The sequence below is a fragment of the Heloderma suspectum genome, chromosome 1 (assembly GCF_057233095.1).
Source record: "Heloderma suspectum isolate Gila_16-S chromosome 1, 16-S_ref, whole genome shotgun sequence".
NCBI classification, from domain to species: Eukaryota; Metazoa; Chordata; class Lepidosauria; order Squamata; family Helodermatidae; genus Heloderma; species Heloderma suspectum.
The window spans coordinates 205,241,716-205,256,801 of NC_139458.1; the positions used below are offsets into that span (position 1 = coordinate 205,241,716).

General features: G+C 47.4%; 1 protein-coding gene across 4 annotated transcripts in view; it reads left to right on the forward strand.

Moving 5' to 3' along the window:
* SLC39A10 (solute carrier family 39 member 10) overlaps positions 1-15,086 on the forward strand; it is a 66,840-nt gene that overhangs the window by 47,779 nt on the left and 3,975 nt on the right. For all 4 annotated transcript variants that reach the window (XR_014785253.1, XM_084816403.1, XM_084816423.1 and 1 more), the window contains 4 exons: positions 2,276-2,396; positions 3,313-3,684; positions 5,104-5,184; positions 14,517-14,707. Coding sequence is in view for 3 of the 4 variants with exons in the window: in XM_084816403.1 (XP_084672529.1) it covers positions 2,276-2,396; positions 3,313-3,684; positions 5,104-5,184; positions 14,517-14,707 (765 nt within the window). In the remaining variant the exon portion in view is untranslated. The remainder of the gene's footprint in view (positions 1-2,275; positions 2,397-3,312; positions 3,685-5,103; positions 5,185-14,516; positions 14,708-15,086) is intronic.

Here is a 15,086-nt window from a genome sequence, read left to right on the forward strand (position 1 = left end):
CCAGAGTCACCGAGTGAGCTTTATGGTTGAGTGGGGACTAGAACCCAGATCTTCTGAGGCCCAGTCCAGCACTCTCATCACTACATCACACTGGCTACTTAGTTCTTGGACAAGTTACTTTTCTTTTAGCCTCACCATTTTGCCTTCTGGGAAATAATGGTTTTGTGATTGGCCGTGCCCACCATGAATGGGCAAGCCCCCCATGGCAGACATTTTGTGAGAGCACCCACAATACTCTAAAAATTCTGAATGTGCCCACTGACCCCCAGACTTTGGGGACCATGGGTGCACTGTGTTCTCCCAGGCCCCAGTCTAGTTCTTTGTTCTCTGTTGAGCTGCCAAAAGCCAGCTGGTTGTCAAGGGCTAATTGTACGGTGTTCCGGGACAGAAAAATGGCCTTCCACTTCTCTGGTTGCTTCGGTTTTATTATCTCTAGAAATGACTATGGCAATATTGGTGTTAAAGCGTGGCCTGCCCTGGGAATTGGTCTCAGAAGCAGCCACAGCAAAGAGTTGTGTGCCAGGCTGCTGTGAAGGTGCCAGGCCAGATAAAACAAACCCGTTGGATTTGTTCTCCTTGAGGGTAAAGGGATTGCGATTTAGGCAGTCAGAAGTTTAGTCAGTCATGAGATGACTTCTTGCGAAAGAAGAGTTGCTGCCCCAAGCAGTTTTGGCATGATAAAACCTAACTGCTGCAAACAAATTGTATGTGAGAGGAGGGCACTGCTGAAAGCTGATTTATCTTTACATGTGTATGATCTTTTACAAGTTGAGTTATTAATTAAAAAAAGAAAACCTTGTGTTACAACTCCTTAAAGGCAGAGAGCTTGTGTTTTTCTGTAAATCAGATTAGCCTGATTTCGAAGTTATGGGTTTGTATGACACGTTGCCTTCCTTTTGAAGATAAGCCTTTTTAATTAATCTTTTTGACTGGAACGGGAAAGAAATCCCAGCTGCTTGGTCACCTGGCTACCTGAACATTTTTGCAATAACTTTGTAGCCCTGCCTTTGACTTTTTCCTGCTATTTCCTTGACAATACAAGTGCAAGCGAAGCAAAACTTCTTGCTACCTCTTTTTATGGAACCCGTTGGATCTTAGAAGTGCATGTGAAGGTGAAACTTGCTGCAGCTTGCTGAAAAGGCACCAGATCTGTAGTTGGATAAGGCTTGTTACAAAGGTTTGGTAGCCTGCTTCAAGTTTCCCATTTTAACTTTGCTTGCCTTATTTAAATATGCCATAAGCAGCAAGCAGTTTCAGTAGCTTTCATTTCTTAATCTGAAATCTGGAAAAATGGGTAGACTCTCTTTGGGCGGTGGGGGAGGGGGAAGATCTCTCCTTTATCAGCCTTCCCCAACCTGGTGCCCTCCAAATGTTTTGGACTTCAGCTCCCATCATCCCCAGCCAGCATGGCTAGTAGTCTGGAATGTTGGGAGTTGTGGTCTGGAAACATCTGGAGAGCATCAGGTTGGATTGTCCTGTGTAGTGAGCATCAACTGGATATGTAGCAAGGTAAAGAGAGGGCACCACGCGTTCCCCTCTCACGCCCACAGCTCTGTGAGCGCCAAGGGGGTCCCAAAGGCAATTTCCTGAGTCCTCCCTCCACCCAGCTGCCCTGGGCCCTCAGCCACAGATGCTGCAGCTGTGCTGGACACACTGTAGTACACCTGACCATTACCACCAGGAGCACAGTTAACCTAAGTACTGGGAATCTGGAGAAGAAAACAAACCATGGGATTCCCTGGCTACCAAGGTGCAGTGTGGAAAGACCTCTTGCTATCAGAGTAATGGACAGACATGTTGTTGGGTGTCCAGTACAACAGCAGCAGCAGCTGCTGCAAACCAAGCCAGCAAGGGGTGCGGGGAGGAAAGGCCTCTGTCAAAAATCAGGGGGGATCCCTCCACATGCATAGAGCAGCACTGGAAGGGAAGTACCGTGCTGATTAGTGAATGCATTCAAACTGCATACCAGAGTATTGAAAATGTTGGCCATTGACCAGACATCCTTTTGCAATGAGGGCTGTTTGCTAAGGATGTAGTGGCTGATTCGAGATCTGTGTTTTAATTCAGGAAACTAGGTGAGATGGGGTAGGTGTGTGAATCGACGTTCCAGGGCTGAGCGATCCTGGCATCTTCAATGGCGCGTGCTCTGTATCTTTAGGGAGCTGCAGTGTCCATTCTTCATTGTGCTGTACAGATGTTCCAGTGCGCCTTTCCTCATTACCATCCCATTGCTACAGGTGAATCGTTAACATCCAGGTGTCTCTTTATCTTTCAGACTAAACAGAAATGGTGTAAGAAAAAACAGAAGGTGGACGAATCGTCAATTGGGAGGAAGCTTTCAGATCACAAGCTAAACAGGCCTGATGCTGACTGGCTTCAGCTCAAGCCTCTAGCAGGTAAACCATTCATTATCACGCTGTCTCTGTTGATTCATGCAGCTCTTCCGCAAAGACAGTAATATTGTACCAGCCATTAATTTGGCCTGATGCCTTGGTTGCTCTCTGTGTAAACCATAATCAGTAAATCTGCTTTAATTGATGATAACTAGAGCTGTCACCCAATAAAGGAATCATAGCTATGAGTTCTAGTCAATTAATTAAACCGATTAAATATGCCTATTTTGCATTCTTTGTTTTAAGATGATACATGCGCATGTCAACATAGGCACCTTTTTGGAAGAAGCATTCTATACAGGCACAGGCAGCCCTTCGTAAAGATACATTTTCGGATTTTTGACCCTGTCTTTGGTACAAAAGAGTTTATCATCTCACCCATTATGCTTTTTAATTTTGTTTTATTTTCATGCACGCACACACTTGAAATATCTCCAGAAACAAATTATGGATTGAGTAGGCCATGCTAAAGGTTGCCACTCATGGTTGTGGTTGCCCTTGTTGTACGGTGTTCTTGCATTGCTGTCAAGGTTGGAGCCTGACTTTGGAGGGGCCATAGCTCAGTGGCAGAGCACGGGCTTGGCACGCAGAAGGCCCCAGGTTCAATCCCCGGCATGTCCAGGTAGGGCTAGGAAAGGTTCCTGCCCAAAACCCTGGAAAGCCACTGCCAGTGAGTGTTGGCAGTACTGGGCTAGATGGACCAAGGGTCTGACTCGGTATAAGGGCAGCTTCCTATGGTCCTTTGTCAAGCATCACACCGCTTCCACTGCCTGGAAATATATGTAAGAACAGTGCTTCTTTAGCATCTGATGTGCATGAGTAGTGCTACAGGTAAGCATTGGCAGCATCTCTGTCCTAATTAGTGCACTATTGTCACCCCTAATGAAAACACCATGTTTCTTTGGCTCTTTCCACCCAGGAGCAGATGATTCTGTTTTATCCGATGATCGGCTTAACGAAACAGAGCTAACGGACCTAGATGGCCAGCTTGACCCCCCAACGAAGGCCTTCCTGTCTGTAGAGGAGGAGAACAGTATGCTCCACTCCCATAATGACGTCTCCCATGTTGTTCGAGACAACAACCTCCCTGATGTGGACTACGAAAGCAACCATCATAAGGATAAAATCGTTGTGAGGAAGCAAAACCACCTTTGGTCGCACAAACACTCCAATCTTTCCCACGGACACTGCCATTCTGGCAAAGACCTGAAAGACACCGGAATAGCAAACATAGCCTGGATGGTGATCATGGGAGATGGCATCCACAACTTCAGCGATGGCTTGGCCATTGGTAAGTGAGGGTGCGTCGGAGCAAGTGGGGGTATCTTCTCTGCAGCGAGCTGCCCTGCGTAACACAGAGGAGTAATGTGATTATCGGTGCCTGCAATTGCCAGGCGCTTTATGCCCCTGTGCCTCGGGATGGATCCATTCTGTGAGAGCTGCTCTTTTGTTTAGCAGCTGATTCAGCACCTTGATGGAAGGAGCTTTGCTGTCTTCACTGCCACTCCAAATAACACAGCATTGATTTTCTTCCCAGAAGCAGCAGCACCCTTCCCACCCTGTGGCCAGCATACTATTATGGAGCAGAGCAGGAGCCACTTCGATGGGAGGGAAGGCTTCTCCTGCCCTTTGGACAAAAGGCTCTCTCTGGTTCAGCCTTCCCCGACCTGGGGCCCTCCCAGTGTTCTGGACTTCAACTCCCATCAGCCCGAGCCAGCATGGCCAGTGGTCAGGAGTGTTGCTAGGGCCTCGATAAATCTCAGTGAGTCGTACATAGAATCATGGTTTCCAGCCCAGTCAGCCCAGCTCAGGCAACGCCAAGGAAGTTGGCCGTGTTGCTGACCACAGCCTACCTACTCACCCATACATATGTTAATCATTTGTGGCACATCGATGGCCTGTAAGCAAAAAACCCAAAACAAAACCCAAGCTGGCTCTTTGAGTTTATAGAAGATTCCATGCTTGGTTGATTGCAGACAATTCTTCCCATCAACATACAACCAGGACAAGTGGCTATTTACGTGCCTGCCTTAACCAACCCAACCTGGTGCCCCAGAAAGTTGCAAATTTATCTTCTTACCTTCTTGATGTATATCCCAAATGGACATGTGTAGATTGAGGGAGGACAGCTTGTGGGTCTCCAAAGGTTTTAGCTTACAATTCCCATCATTCTTCACCATTGGCTATTCTGATTAGAGCTGATGGGAGTTGTAGGCCAAAACATCTAGAGGACCACACGTTGCTCATCACTAGCTTGAATGGTCAGGGGAGCCTTTCTGCTCTCAGCTGCCGTTCTTAGCAATACCTGCAGCAATACCATGTGGGTGGGTGGACATGTTATTAACAGTTTGGTGCTGTCCAGATCTTAACATCCTGTCGAAAAGAGAGCATTTCTTCTGGTTTGTGTGCCACAAGAGGTAAGTCGTTATGAGGTGGGATAAATACAGATTTCATATGTAGGAGGAAGGAGCCAAAGCTGCCCTCTGGATGGCTCTTGTCTCCTCTAAAGGATGTTCAGATTCTTCCAAATTCAATTATGTAATGTTTCATAACAGAGCATTGAAAAAACAGGCATTCAGCAGACAACACCTGCTGTTGCATTACAAAATCTTAGAGCAAGGAAAGCTCTTTTTATTATCTCTGTGGTCACTTGCTTCAAAATGGCCAGATTGAAGTAACTGTTCATTGTCTTTGTTTCTTCCTCCCCCAGGAGCAGCTTTCAGTGCTGGCTTGACGGGAGGCATCAGCACATCCATTGCAGTGTTTTGTCATGAGCTTCCCCATGAATTGGGTAATCAGTTAATCTGATGTCAGCTGTACATGTTTTCCTCTCTTTGTCTATGAATAAAAGGCTGCTGCCATCTTAATAGATGCAATTGCTTACGTAGTCCAAAATACACAGGATAAACTTGATAATGCAGCTGTACAGCCACCCTGGGCATTTCAGTTCTGCTGAGACGTGATGAAAATGGAAACCGCCACAAATAGGAATGGGGTAGTGTCATGTTAATTAAAATGCTGCAGCCCATTGTAGAGTCAGGGTCAGAAATATTGGAACAAGGATAACTGTTTTGGCAGTTGGCCTCTGCACACCACCACACTGAAGTTGAGAGGAAACACACCCAGATGGGAACGAAGTCAGGACTTTCAGCTGTAATTCAAGGGGTTTGGCAAAAGTGGGGCACGAACCATTCAGGAAGGACAGCCAGTGGCATGCACACACCCCCATCGTTGGTGTGTTTCCTTTCAACTTCAGTGTGGTGGTATACAGAGGCCAACTGCCAAAACAGTTATCCTTGTTCCAATATTTCTGGCCCTGACTGTATGTAGAGGTATTACAGAAAGGTGTGAAAAAGGAAAAGAAAAGGTCACATGGATCCTGCGAGCCCACCGCTGTGTGGTCAGAGGCCTCCAGGTGACTGTAAGAGCAGCAGGCAGAAACGATATGACTGCAGGCACCTGTGAAGAGCCCCCTACAGCCTTCTCCGCAGCACTGCATGTGACTACTCACTGCTGGAGGCTGGGTGGGTGGGTGGCAGCTCTGAGAGGACTTATTAGAAAGAGGGCCTCAGCAGGTGCCTGTGGCTGTTGGATCTGACAGCTGCTTCTACAGGGCCCTGGAGACCTCTGAACATGTGGTGCTTCATGGGTTGCTGTGTGAACCACACCATGGATAGTGTTTCATGACATGGAAGCATCTTAACATGGGGAAATACCGCGTTGCCCGTTGGCATCGGACCAGCGCAGGAACAATAAGCTCAGACAGAATAGACGGACACTGATGTCAAGGAAGCCTGTGTCTGGCAGTTGGCCAAATCCTGGGATTGATACCCATTTACAAATGATAGAGCTATTGATTTTAATATAGCTAAAGCCACTATATCCTTTCCGCAAACCATTTGCACCTCTGCTCAGTTCATGTTGATTGCTTGGCCATTTCTAGTGCAAAGAGCAGTTCTTCGTGGTCTCTGCTTCACACATTGGCGGGGTGGGGGCTCTGCGCCTGCACTCAGCCTCATGCGGGAAGCTTCTAAAGCTGAGGAACATTTTGGTGGGAACCATCCCCCACCGTCCACTGCACATGTCCCAGTGGGTTCCCGTCCATTCCCTCAGTTCTCTTTCAACTGCCTAGCGGTAGCCTCTTCAGGAGCTTCCTCTGTTCACGGAGAACTATTTAGTCAGTGTTTTTGCACTGGTGCCGAGGTCCTTTTTGCCGTTTTTTTTTCTTTTTGTCATTTTCATATTTGTTGTCGTTATGGGGGGGGGGGGATTCTGTCGTCTGTCCTTCGTTGTCTACCGCGGCTGCAGTCTTCATATGGCCACAAAGGCCCCATTCCGCAAATGCATCAAATGTGGGAGTAAGATGCCCCCTACGGACCCCTCATTCTCTTTGCCTTTTTTTGCTTGGGTGAGGCCCATATCCCTGACGCTTGTTCTTTGTGCCAGTCGTTCACTAAACAGGCAAGGTAAAATAGATCTGATAGACTCAAAGCAGAGCTGTGGAGGAGGGCTTTGTTGGCCACAGATCTGAGGAAGTTGGCTGACCCTCATGTAACAGAGAAGACAGCAGCAGCTATGTCTTTGCCAAAGCTGTCATCTCGTCCATCGGGTTCCGCTGAATGGGCTGACCCTCCAACTCCAGGGTGTTCTTTAACACTCTTGGTAGTGAGGAAGATTTAAAAAAAGGCTAAGGTTCCAAAGTTGGGACCTGATAGCCATAAAAATGAAAGGAAGAAGGTTGATGATAAGCCTTCGAAACCTAAAGTTCCAACACCCTCTCCTCTACTCCTCATCCGGGTACTGTCATCAGTTCTGGGCGCTCCTGCTGTAAAACTAATCTCTACGGCATCAGAAGGTGAAATTTTGGAGATATCACTCACTTCCACAGCCGGTTTCCTGGGATCCGAGAAATTTCCCCACTGAGAGATCACCAGTTGTGTCTTCAGTGAGAGATGAGCCTTCTCGATATTGACCGTCATCCCCTCCTCAGGACCGACAGCACCATTTTCCTCCTTCGGAGTCGCTCAGGTCTCCCTTTGGTGACTGGATCTATGACTACCACTATAGGGAAAGGTCCAGATCACCTCATGATGACTGGGATAGAAGTTCCGAGTACTCTTACCCACCTCCATGATGTTATGCTTTTGAAGACTGGCCTTGTCCTCAGGACTGAGGATATTATTAAGATCAGACAAGATACCTTGGGGCAGCTTCACCTCGGTACCGTCCTCGGCCATCAGTGACTCACTCTCATCCTCCTGCAGGAGATGACTTTGTTCCACCTCTGCCTGTGCCTCCTCACTCGTCATGGCTAGTACAGAGTCAGTCAGTAGCGGCCAAGCCGACGCCCAGTTGTCCACTGTTATTATCTTCCAGGTGGGCAGGAAATGAGCCAGAACAGTCCTGAAGAAAGGTTGGCTGGGAAGACTGGGGATGGCCAACATCAGGAAGTCAAATGCGCTGCTTAGAAGAGTCAGTCCTTCCTTGGCCCTGACGTACTTCAAAGAAGGAGCGGTCTGCTTCTTCTGCTGCAGGGGCTAATATCATGGATAATGATGGAACTGCTGCTTGGTCTTGTACGGTTGATGATGGAACCACCTACGTGACTTGTATTGGTGCTGTGGAGGTTGGGGACCCAAACCCATCTTTTGGGCAGTTGTCTTTGCTTTCTGAACAGAGTCCATTTGTTCATCAGTTTTAGCATTAAAGAGCCCTTCACCATCAAAGGGCAAATCTTCAGTCGTGATCGATTCTCAGGAGTTAAGCCTGCATACCACAATCAAACATGCCTCTGGAACGCAATCACACCCACCATTGGCTTAACGCTACAGTCAGCTTCATGACAGGAACAGTTAATCTGCTGCCTAGACAACTTGACAGCTTCTGCCTGAAAAATTCTGGCGAGAGCCCTTTAATCCTCTGAGAGATAAGCACAAAGAGAGTCGATCTTCTCCCACGGAAACAGATATCTGGCCATCATGGGCTTGTAGTTTGCCACATGGAGACCAAGAGCAGCAGAATACATTTGCCTCTCCAAGAGGTCCAACCTTCTACCCTCCTTGTCAACGGGTAAGGCATGAACCTTCTGCAATCGCCCTTGCACTGACTCCACAATGATGGAATTTGGTCATGGATGTGAATATAAAAATGCAGCATCTTTCTCTTGCATGCAGTAGAGGGATTCGAGATGCTTAGACATTGATGCCATTGGAGACGGGGCCTTCCATGATTGTTGCACCGTTTGGAGGAAGGTTGGGAGGAAGGGAACCACTACCGGTTTCGACGATTGAGTATGGACTGCATCAAAAACCAGGTCCTGAACATGCTGCACTGGTTGCTGTACTGCAGTACCCAATGAATGGGCCATTCTGCTAACCTGTTCAGCAAAATTAAACATGTCCTCCGAAGGAGAAGCTCCCTCTTGCATACCAGCTACATTGTCTGGAGAAGCGATTGACACGATCGTGCCCAAGCGCCCTCTCCCGCTGAGCAGAGCCCGGCCAGCTCCTTGGTATACACCGGAGCTGAGGGCAATGAAGCAAGAGGGGAGACGTCTAGAACGCAGGTGGAGGAAAACTTGTGCTGAGTCTGACCGAATACAGGTTAGAGCTCATTATTGAGCCTACTCTGTGGCTGTGAGGGTGGCAAAAAGACAGTTCTTTTCCACCAGCATTGCATCTTCTCAGTGTCATCCAGTGGAGCTTTTCTGAGTGGTTCACGGCCTTTTACATTCTGGGCCAGGGAGAGAGATTGTGTAACCCTCGGTTGCACACTGTGACGAGTTTGCATGGCACTTTGAAGACAAAGTCACTCAGATTCATTATGAATTGGACACCACCATTAATGCAGTTCCATTGGTAGAGGCGTTCAGAGCACCGTCTGGTCCAGTTTTATTGGATGAGTTTCAGTTATTGAGGCCTGAGGATGCGGACAAGGTGCTTGGCCAAGTCCAATCGACCACTTGTGTGCTTGACCCTTGCCCTTCATGGCTTATTACATCAAATAAGGAGGGGATGTCCGGCTGGATCCAGGAGGTTGTAAATTCCTCCTTGATAGAGGGCGTGGAGCCAGCCTCTTTAAAAGAGGTGGTAATCAGACCACTCCTGAAAAAGCCTAACCTGGACCAGGAGGATGGTAACAATTATAGGCCAGTAGCCAACATCCCCTTCCTGGGCAAGGTGCTTGAGCGGGTGGTTGCAGGACAGCTCCAGGCACTCTTGAATGAAACAGATTATCTAGATCCATTTCAAGTCAGGCTTCAGGCCTGGTTTTGAAACGGAAACTGTCTTGAGATGACCTCTGCTGGGAGAGGGACAGGGGGAGTGCGACCCTGTTGATTCTCCTGGACCTTTCAGCGGCTTTCGATACCATCATAAGGAGCGCCTCCAGCAACACCAGACAGGCCGCTTAACAAGATCAGCCTCAGATGGCCTTCTCTCTGTTCCATCAGCCAGGACAGCTAGACTGGTGGGGACGAGGGAGAGGGCTTTTTATGTGGTGGCCCCCACTCTGTGTAACTCCCTCCCTAGGGAACTCCGCCATACCCCCTCTTTAATGAGCTTCCGCTGTGCATTAAAAACGTGGTTGTTCAGGCAGGCATTTGGGGTGGGTTAAGGTATTTTAGAAAACGTTTTTACTGTAGAATTTTATTGTTTTAAACTGTTTTATTATACACTGTACATCGCCCAGAGTGGCTGGGTGACCAGCCAGATGGGCAATTAATACATTTAATAATAAATAAATAAAAATAAATCGACCATGGTATCCTTCTGGACAGGTTGTCTGGGTTGGGAGTTGGAAGCACTGCACTGCAGTGGTTCCGCTCCTACTTGGATGGCCGATTCCAGAAGGTGATGCTGGGGGATTATTGCCCTGTGCCATGGCAATTATGCCATGGGGTTCCACAGGGCTCTATTTTATCCCCCATGCTGTTTAACATCTACATGAAACCATTGGGGGAGGTTATCCGGAGGGATGGGCTGAGGTGCCATCAATATGCAGATGATACCCAGCAATACCTCTCTTTCTCATCAAACCCAGGTGAGGCAGTGGCTGTTCTGAGTTGAGTGTCTGGGCACGGTAATAGACTAGATAAGGGCCAATACACTGAAGCTCAATCCAGACAAGATAGAGGTACTGTTAGTGGGTGGTTCGTCTGCCCGGCTAGGTGATATTCAACCTGTTCTGGAGGGGGTTGCACTCCCCCTAAAGGATCACATTCGTAGTTTGGGGGTGCTCTTGGATCCAGAACTGTCACTTGAGGCACAGGTGAGCTCAGTGGCACGGAGCACTTTTTATCAGCTTAGGCTGGTATACCAACTACGCCCTTATCTGGACAGAGATAGCCTTGCTACAGTTATCCATGCTCTGATAACTTCTCGTCTGGATTACTGCAATGCGTTATACGTGGGGCTGCCTTTGAAAACGGTCCGGAAACTTCAGCTGATCCAAAATAGGGCAGCAAGATTGTTAACAGGGACTGGCCAATAAGCTCATATTATGCCAGTGCTTTTCCAGCTGCACTGGATGCCAGTCCATTTCTGGGCCCGATTCAAAGTGCTTGTATTAACAGTCAAAGCCCTTAACGGCTTGGAGCCAGGTTATCTGAAGGATCGCCTCCTCCCATATTTGCCTGTCTGGACCTTGAGATCATTCTCAGCGCCCTTCTCTGTGAGCCCCTGCCAAAGGAATTGAGGTGGGTGGCTACTAGGAGGAGGGCTTTTTCTGCTGCGGCACCCCGGCTGTAGAATGAGCTCCCTAATGAGGTTCGCCTGGCACCTACATTGTATTCTTTTCAGCGCTAGGTGAAGACCTTTTTATTTTCCCAGGCATTTTAGCATTTTAGCTTTCTAGACTTTTAGCTTTGCTGTTTTAAATCTGTATTTTAAATCTCTGCATTGCTGCTAGGTTTTATTCTGGTTTTATTGTTATACTGTGGTTTTAATGTTTATATATCTTATATTGTTTTATTGTGTGCTCTTTGGTTTTAATTTTTGTGAACCGCCCAGAGAGCTTCGGCTATTGGGCGGTATAGAAATGAAATAAATAAATTACCTCGAATTTCTTGCCATTTGGAAAATAATGCATGCATTCAAGACTTGCCTTTGAGGAAGGCATGTGCAAGTCCTGACCGACAATATGGCTGTGTTGTGGCACGTCAAGAAGCAAGGGGGCACGCATTCGTCCAAGCTTGTCTGTCTCATGCTGGACGTATTCCAGTGGGTAATTCAATGGGACATTCTTTTGAGCGCTCTTCACATTGCTGGAGAAGACAGTGTTTTGGCAGACACTCTGAGCTGGTTGTACAAATCATCCCAGGAATGGCAGATGTCCACCTCCATCTTGCATCACCTTTTCTGGAGATGAGGTTGGCCAGCGATGGATTTGTTCATGACCATCGAATGCGATTTGCAAGAGGTTCTGCACAAGAGCGGGGATCTGTTGATCATCGTTGGGCAATGACTTTCAACTTCAATGGCACGGGGAAGTGTTCTGTTCTCTCCCTTTCCCCTCCTCTCGAGGGTACTTCGGAAACTAGCAGACGACAAGACAGACTGCATTTTGATCACCCCTTGGTGGTGAAGGCAGCTGTGATTTGCAGCTCTGCTGCTCCTGTCAAAAAAGCAGTTTGTTCGCCTTCCACATTCCTTGGATCTGATTTCTCAGGATCAAGGCAGGACTTGGCATCTGGATCTCAACACCCTGAGACTCACAGCCTGGAGAATTTGGCAACAAGTATCAGTACTCTGCTCCTGTCAGAAGTCTAGGCAGTTCTGGACGCAGCTCAGAAGCCTGCTACACATCGATTCTATATGGCTGGGGTGGTCATCGTTTTTGAAGTTTGCAACTCTCCATGGTTTTGTTCCCTTTAAGGGATCAGTTGAAGATGTTCTTTTATTTTTACATCACTTGTTTCAGAAAGGTTTAAAACTGTCATCCATAAGGGTTTATCTTGCAGCTCTTTCTTTTTATAAGGGACAAGTTCAAGGTTTTTCTCTTTTCACTCATCCTACTACTTATCAGTTTCTGCGGGGCCTAAATAATTTATCACCTCTGATGAAAACTGGTGCCTCGATGGAATCTTCACACTCTCCTCTCGAAACCCTTTGAACCTCTGGACACCTTTGATTATTAACGTGGAAAGTGGCCTTTTTGGTTGCCATCACGTCCTCCAGATGTGTCAGTGAGATTTGTGCTTTACAGGTTTGTCATCCCTATCTGATCCTTCATAAGCACAAGGTTGACCTGAGACCGGACATTGATTTTTTGCCAAAGGTGGTTTCTGATTTTCATGTCGACTAATCCATCTCACTTCCAACTTTTTTCCTGAACCCATCTTCTGACCCGGAAAGGAAGTTGCATGCTCTGGATGTAAAGAGGGCATTGGCCTTTTATAAATCAAGGACAGCATCTTTCCGTAAGATGTAGTGACTTTTCGTATGCTGCAGTGGTCCCAAGAAGGGTTCCCTTGTCTCTTCTCAAAGGCTGTCCTCATGGCTTGTGCGGACTACTGGTTTAGCCTATGACGTATCAGGCTTGGAGCATCCATCTCACGTTCTGGAGCATTCCACATGAGGGGTTTCCACCTCTACAGTCCTTGGCAAAGGTGTGCCAGTGTCGGCGTCGTGTAAAGCAGTGACATGGTCAAAACCCTCGACATTTGTGAAGCATTACAAACTGGATGTCCAGGCAAGTTCTGACTGTACTTTTGGACGAGCCGTGCTGTCATCTTTTTTGTCATGAGACACCTACCCACCACCATTAAGTGAGCTTGTTAATCACCCAAATGTGTGATGCACAGAGACCACAAAGAAGAAATGCAGGTTGCTTACCTGTAACTAGTTATTTGAGTGGTCATCTGTGCATTCACACAACCCACCCACCACCCCCACTTTGGTGTCAATGTCAAACTCAATGTTGGTACCGAGGTATGGTTTTCCCTCAGATTCAAGGCCACACTAGGCAGTCTCAAGGAACTGGGGGAACGGGTAGGAACCTGCTGGGACATGCATAGTGGACCGGTGGGAGAGGGTTCCTGCCAAACCTTCCTCAGCTTTAGAAGTTTCCTGAATGAGGCTCAGCACAGGCGCAGAGCATCCCCCCCCCCATGTGTGAATGCACAGATGACCACTCAAAGAACTACAGTTACAGGTAAGCATCCTGCATTTTCCTATGTTTCTGGTTTAGTGCTAAAGCACTATACCAACAGTGTGGGAAGCTCTTGTCCACCCATGTGCTTCAGTATGTCAGAGATAGGGCTGTGCTTCTTGACTCAAGTTTTTTATGTCTGCTCTGACTGCTTTTCTTCTCCATGGCCATGAGCACTTCCACACAGACCACCTTACTGAGGCTCTGTTCTCACTTCTGCAGATTTATAGGATTGCAGGAAGGGATCAAGTGATCATGTCCTGGACTTGGAAGTTGTCAGCTGGCTTTGTGCCTTTTAAATTGCTTCTTTGATTTTCATCCTCCAATTAATTTCTCCCACGTGCCATTATTCTGCAGCTAAACTCTGTTTTCGGCCCATGATTGCAGGGATAATTTTTTTCCTGGCAGTAGCAGAAGCTGGATTGCTAGCCACTCATTTATCCAGGAGATTTGTGCTGCTAGGGTAGAATAAAGCCACCGGATTCACAACAGTGGACGACAGGTGTCTTGATAAAAATACAAAAAGGGATAATGCAGCCATAATACTGCCAAGTGCTTCACCATGGTTAAGCCTTCAGGACCAAATCATGGGATCGTATCTCACCCCTGCCCTTCATTCTGGAGCATGAACCTCCACTGCTGGGCCTGCTCCATTGGCAGCAGTGTTTAACTGTTAGAATTCCCACTTAACCCAGGAGATGAAACCACAGTCCAAAGACTTACTGCATTAACAAAAATCACAATATATGCAAGAACTACTTTTAACATGGATATAGCAATAGATAAAACTGGGTATTTAAAAACGGAATGTGAATGCTTCGAAACAGCGTGTTTTATCAACCCATTTTGATCACATCAATTTGAGGCTACACAACGATCCCCCAAAATACATCTTGGGTTTCTTTAAGCAAGGATTCCCTGATGGTAGCTGAATGAGCCATTGTTGTGTTCGTGACCATTCCATCTTTCTTTTAGGTGACTTTGCGGTGCTTCTGAAAGCGGGCATGACTGTGAAACAGGCCATTGTTTACAACCTCCTCTCGGCCATGATGGCGTATGTAGGCATGCTAATAGGAACAGCTGTGGGACAGTATGCCAATAACATCACCCTCTGGATCTTTGCCATCACAGCCGGCATGTTCCTCTATGTAGCCCTTGTGGATATGGTAAGATTCACGCTCCTTTGTGTTGTGTGCATAAAAGATGTGCGCACATCGCTGTTTTGTAACAATTTCATTAAGGTAAACAAGTTGTGCCTGGGATTAGCTGCTATTTGGTATGCCTGATACAGGCTGTAGCTACTGCCTGCCGCTCCCCACTTTATCTCTGTTGAATTACCTGTAGCCACCACTGAGGGCTCCTTTTTCCATTATGCCAGTGAGGTGAGAGCCATTACAGCAGCCCCTTACTCCAAGCTGGGGCCCCCCAGATGTGTTAGACAACAACTACCATCAGCCCTAGCCACAGCAATGGTGATGCTCACTGGGGATGAACCTCCAGGTTACATGTGTACCTGGATGGAGCTAAGTTACCTCCTGATAGAAC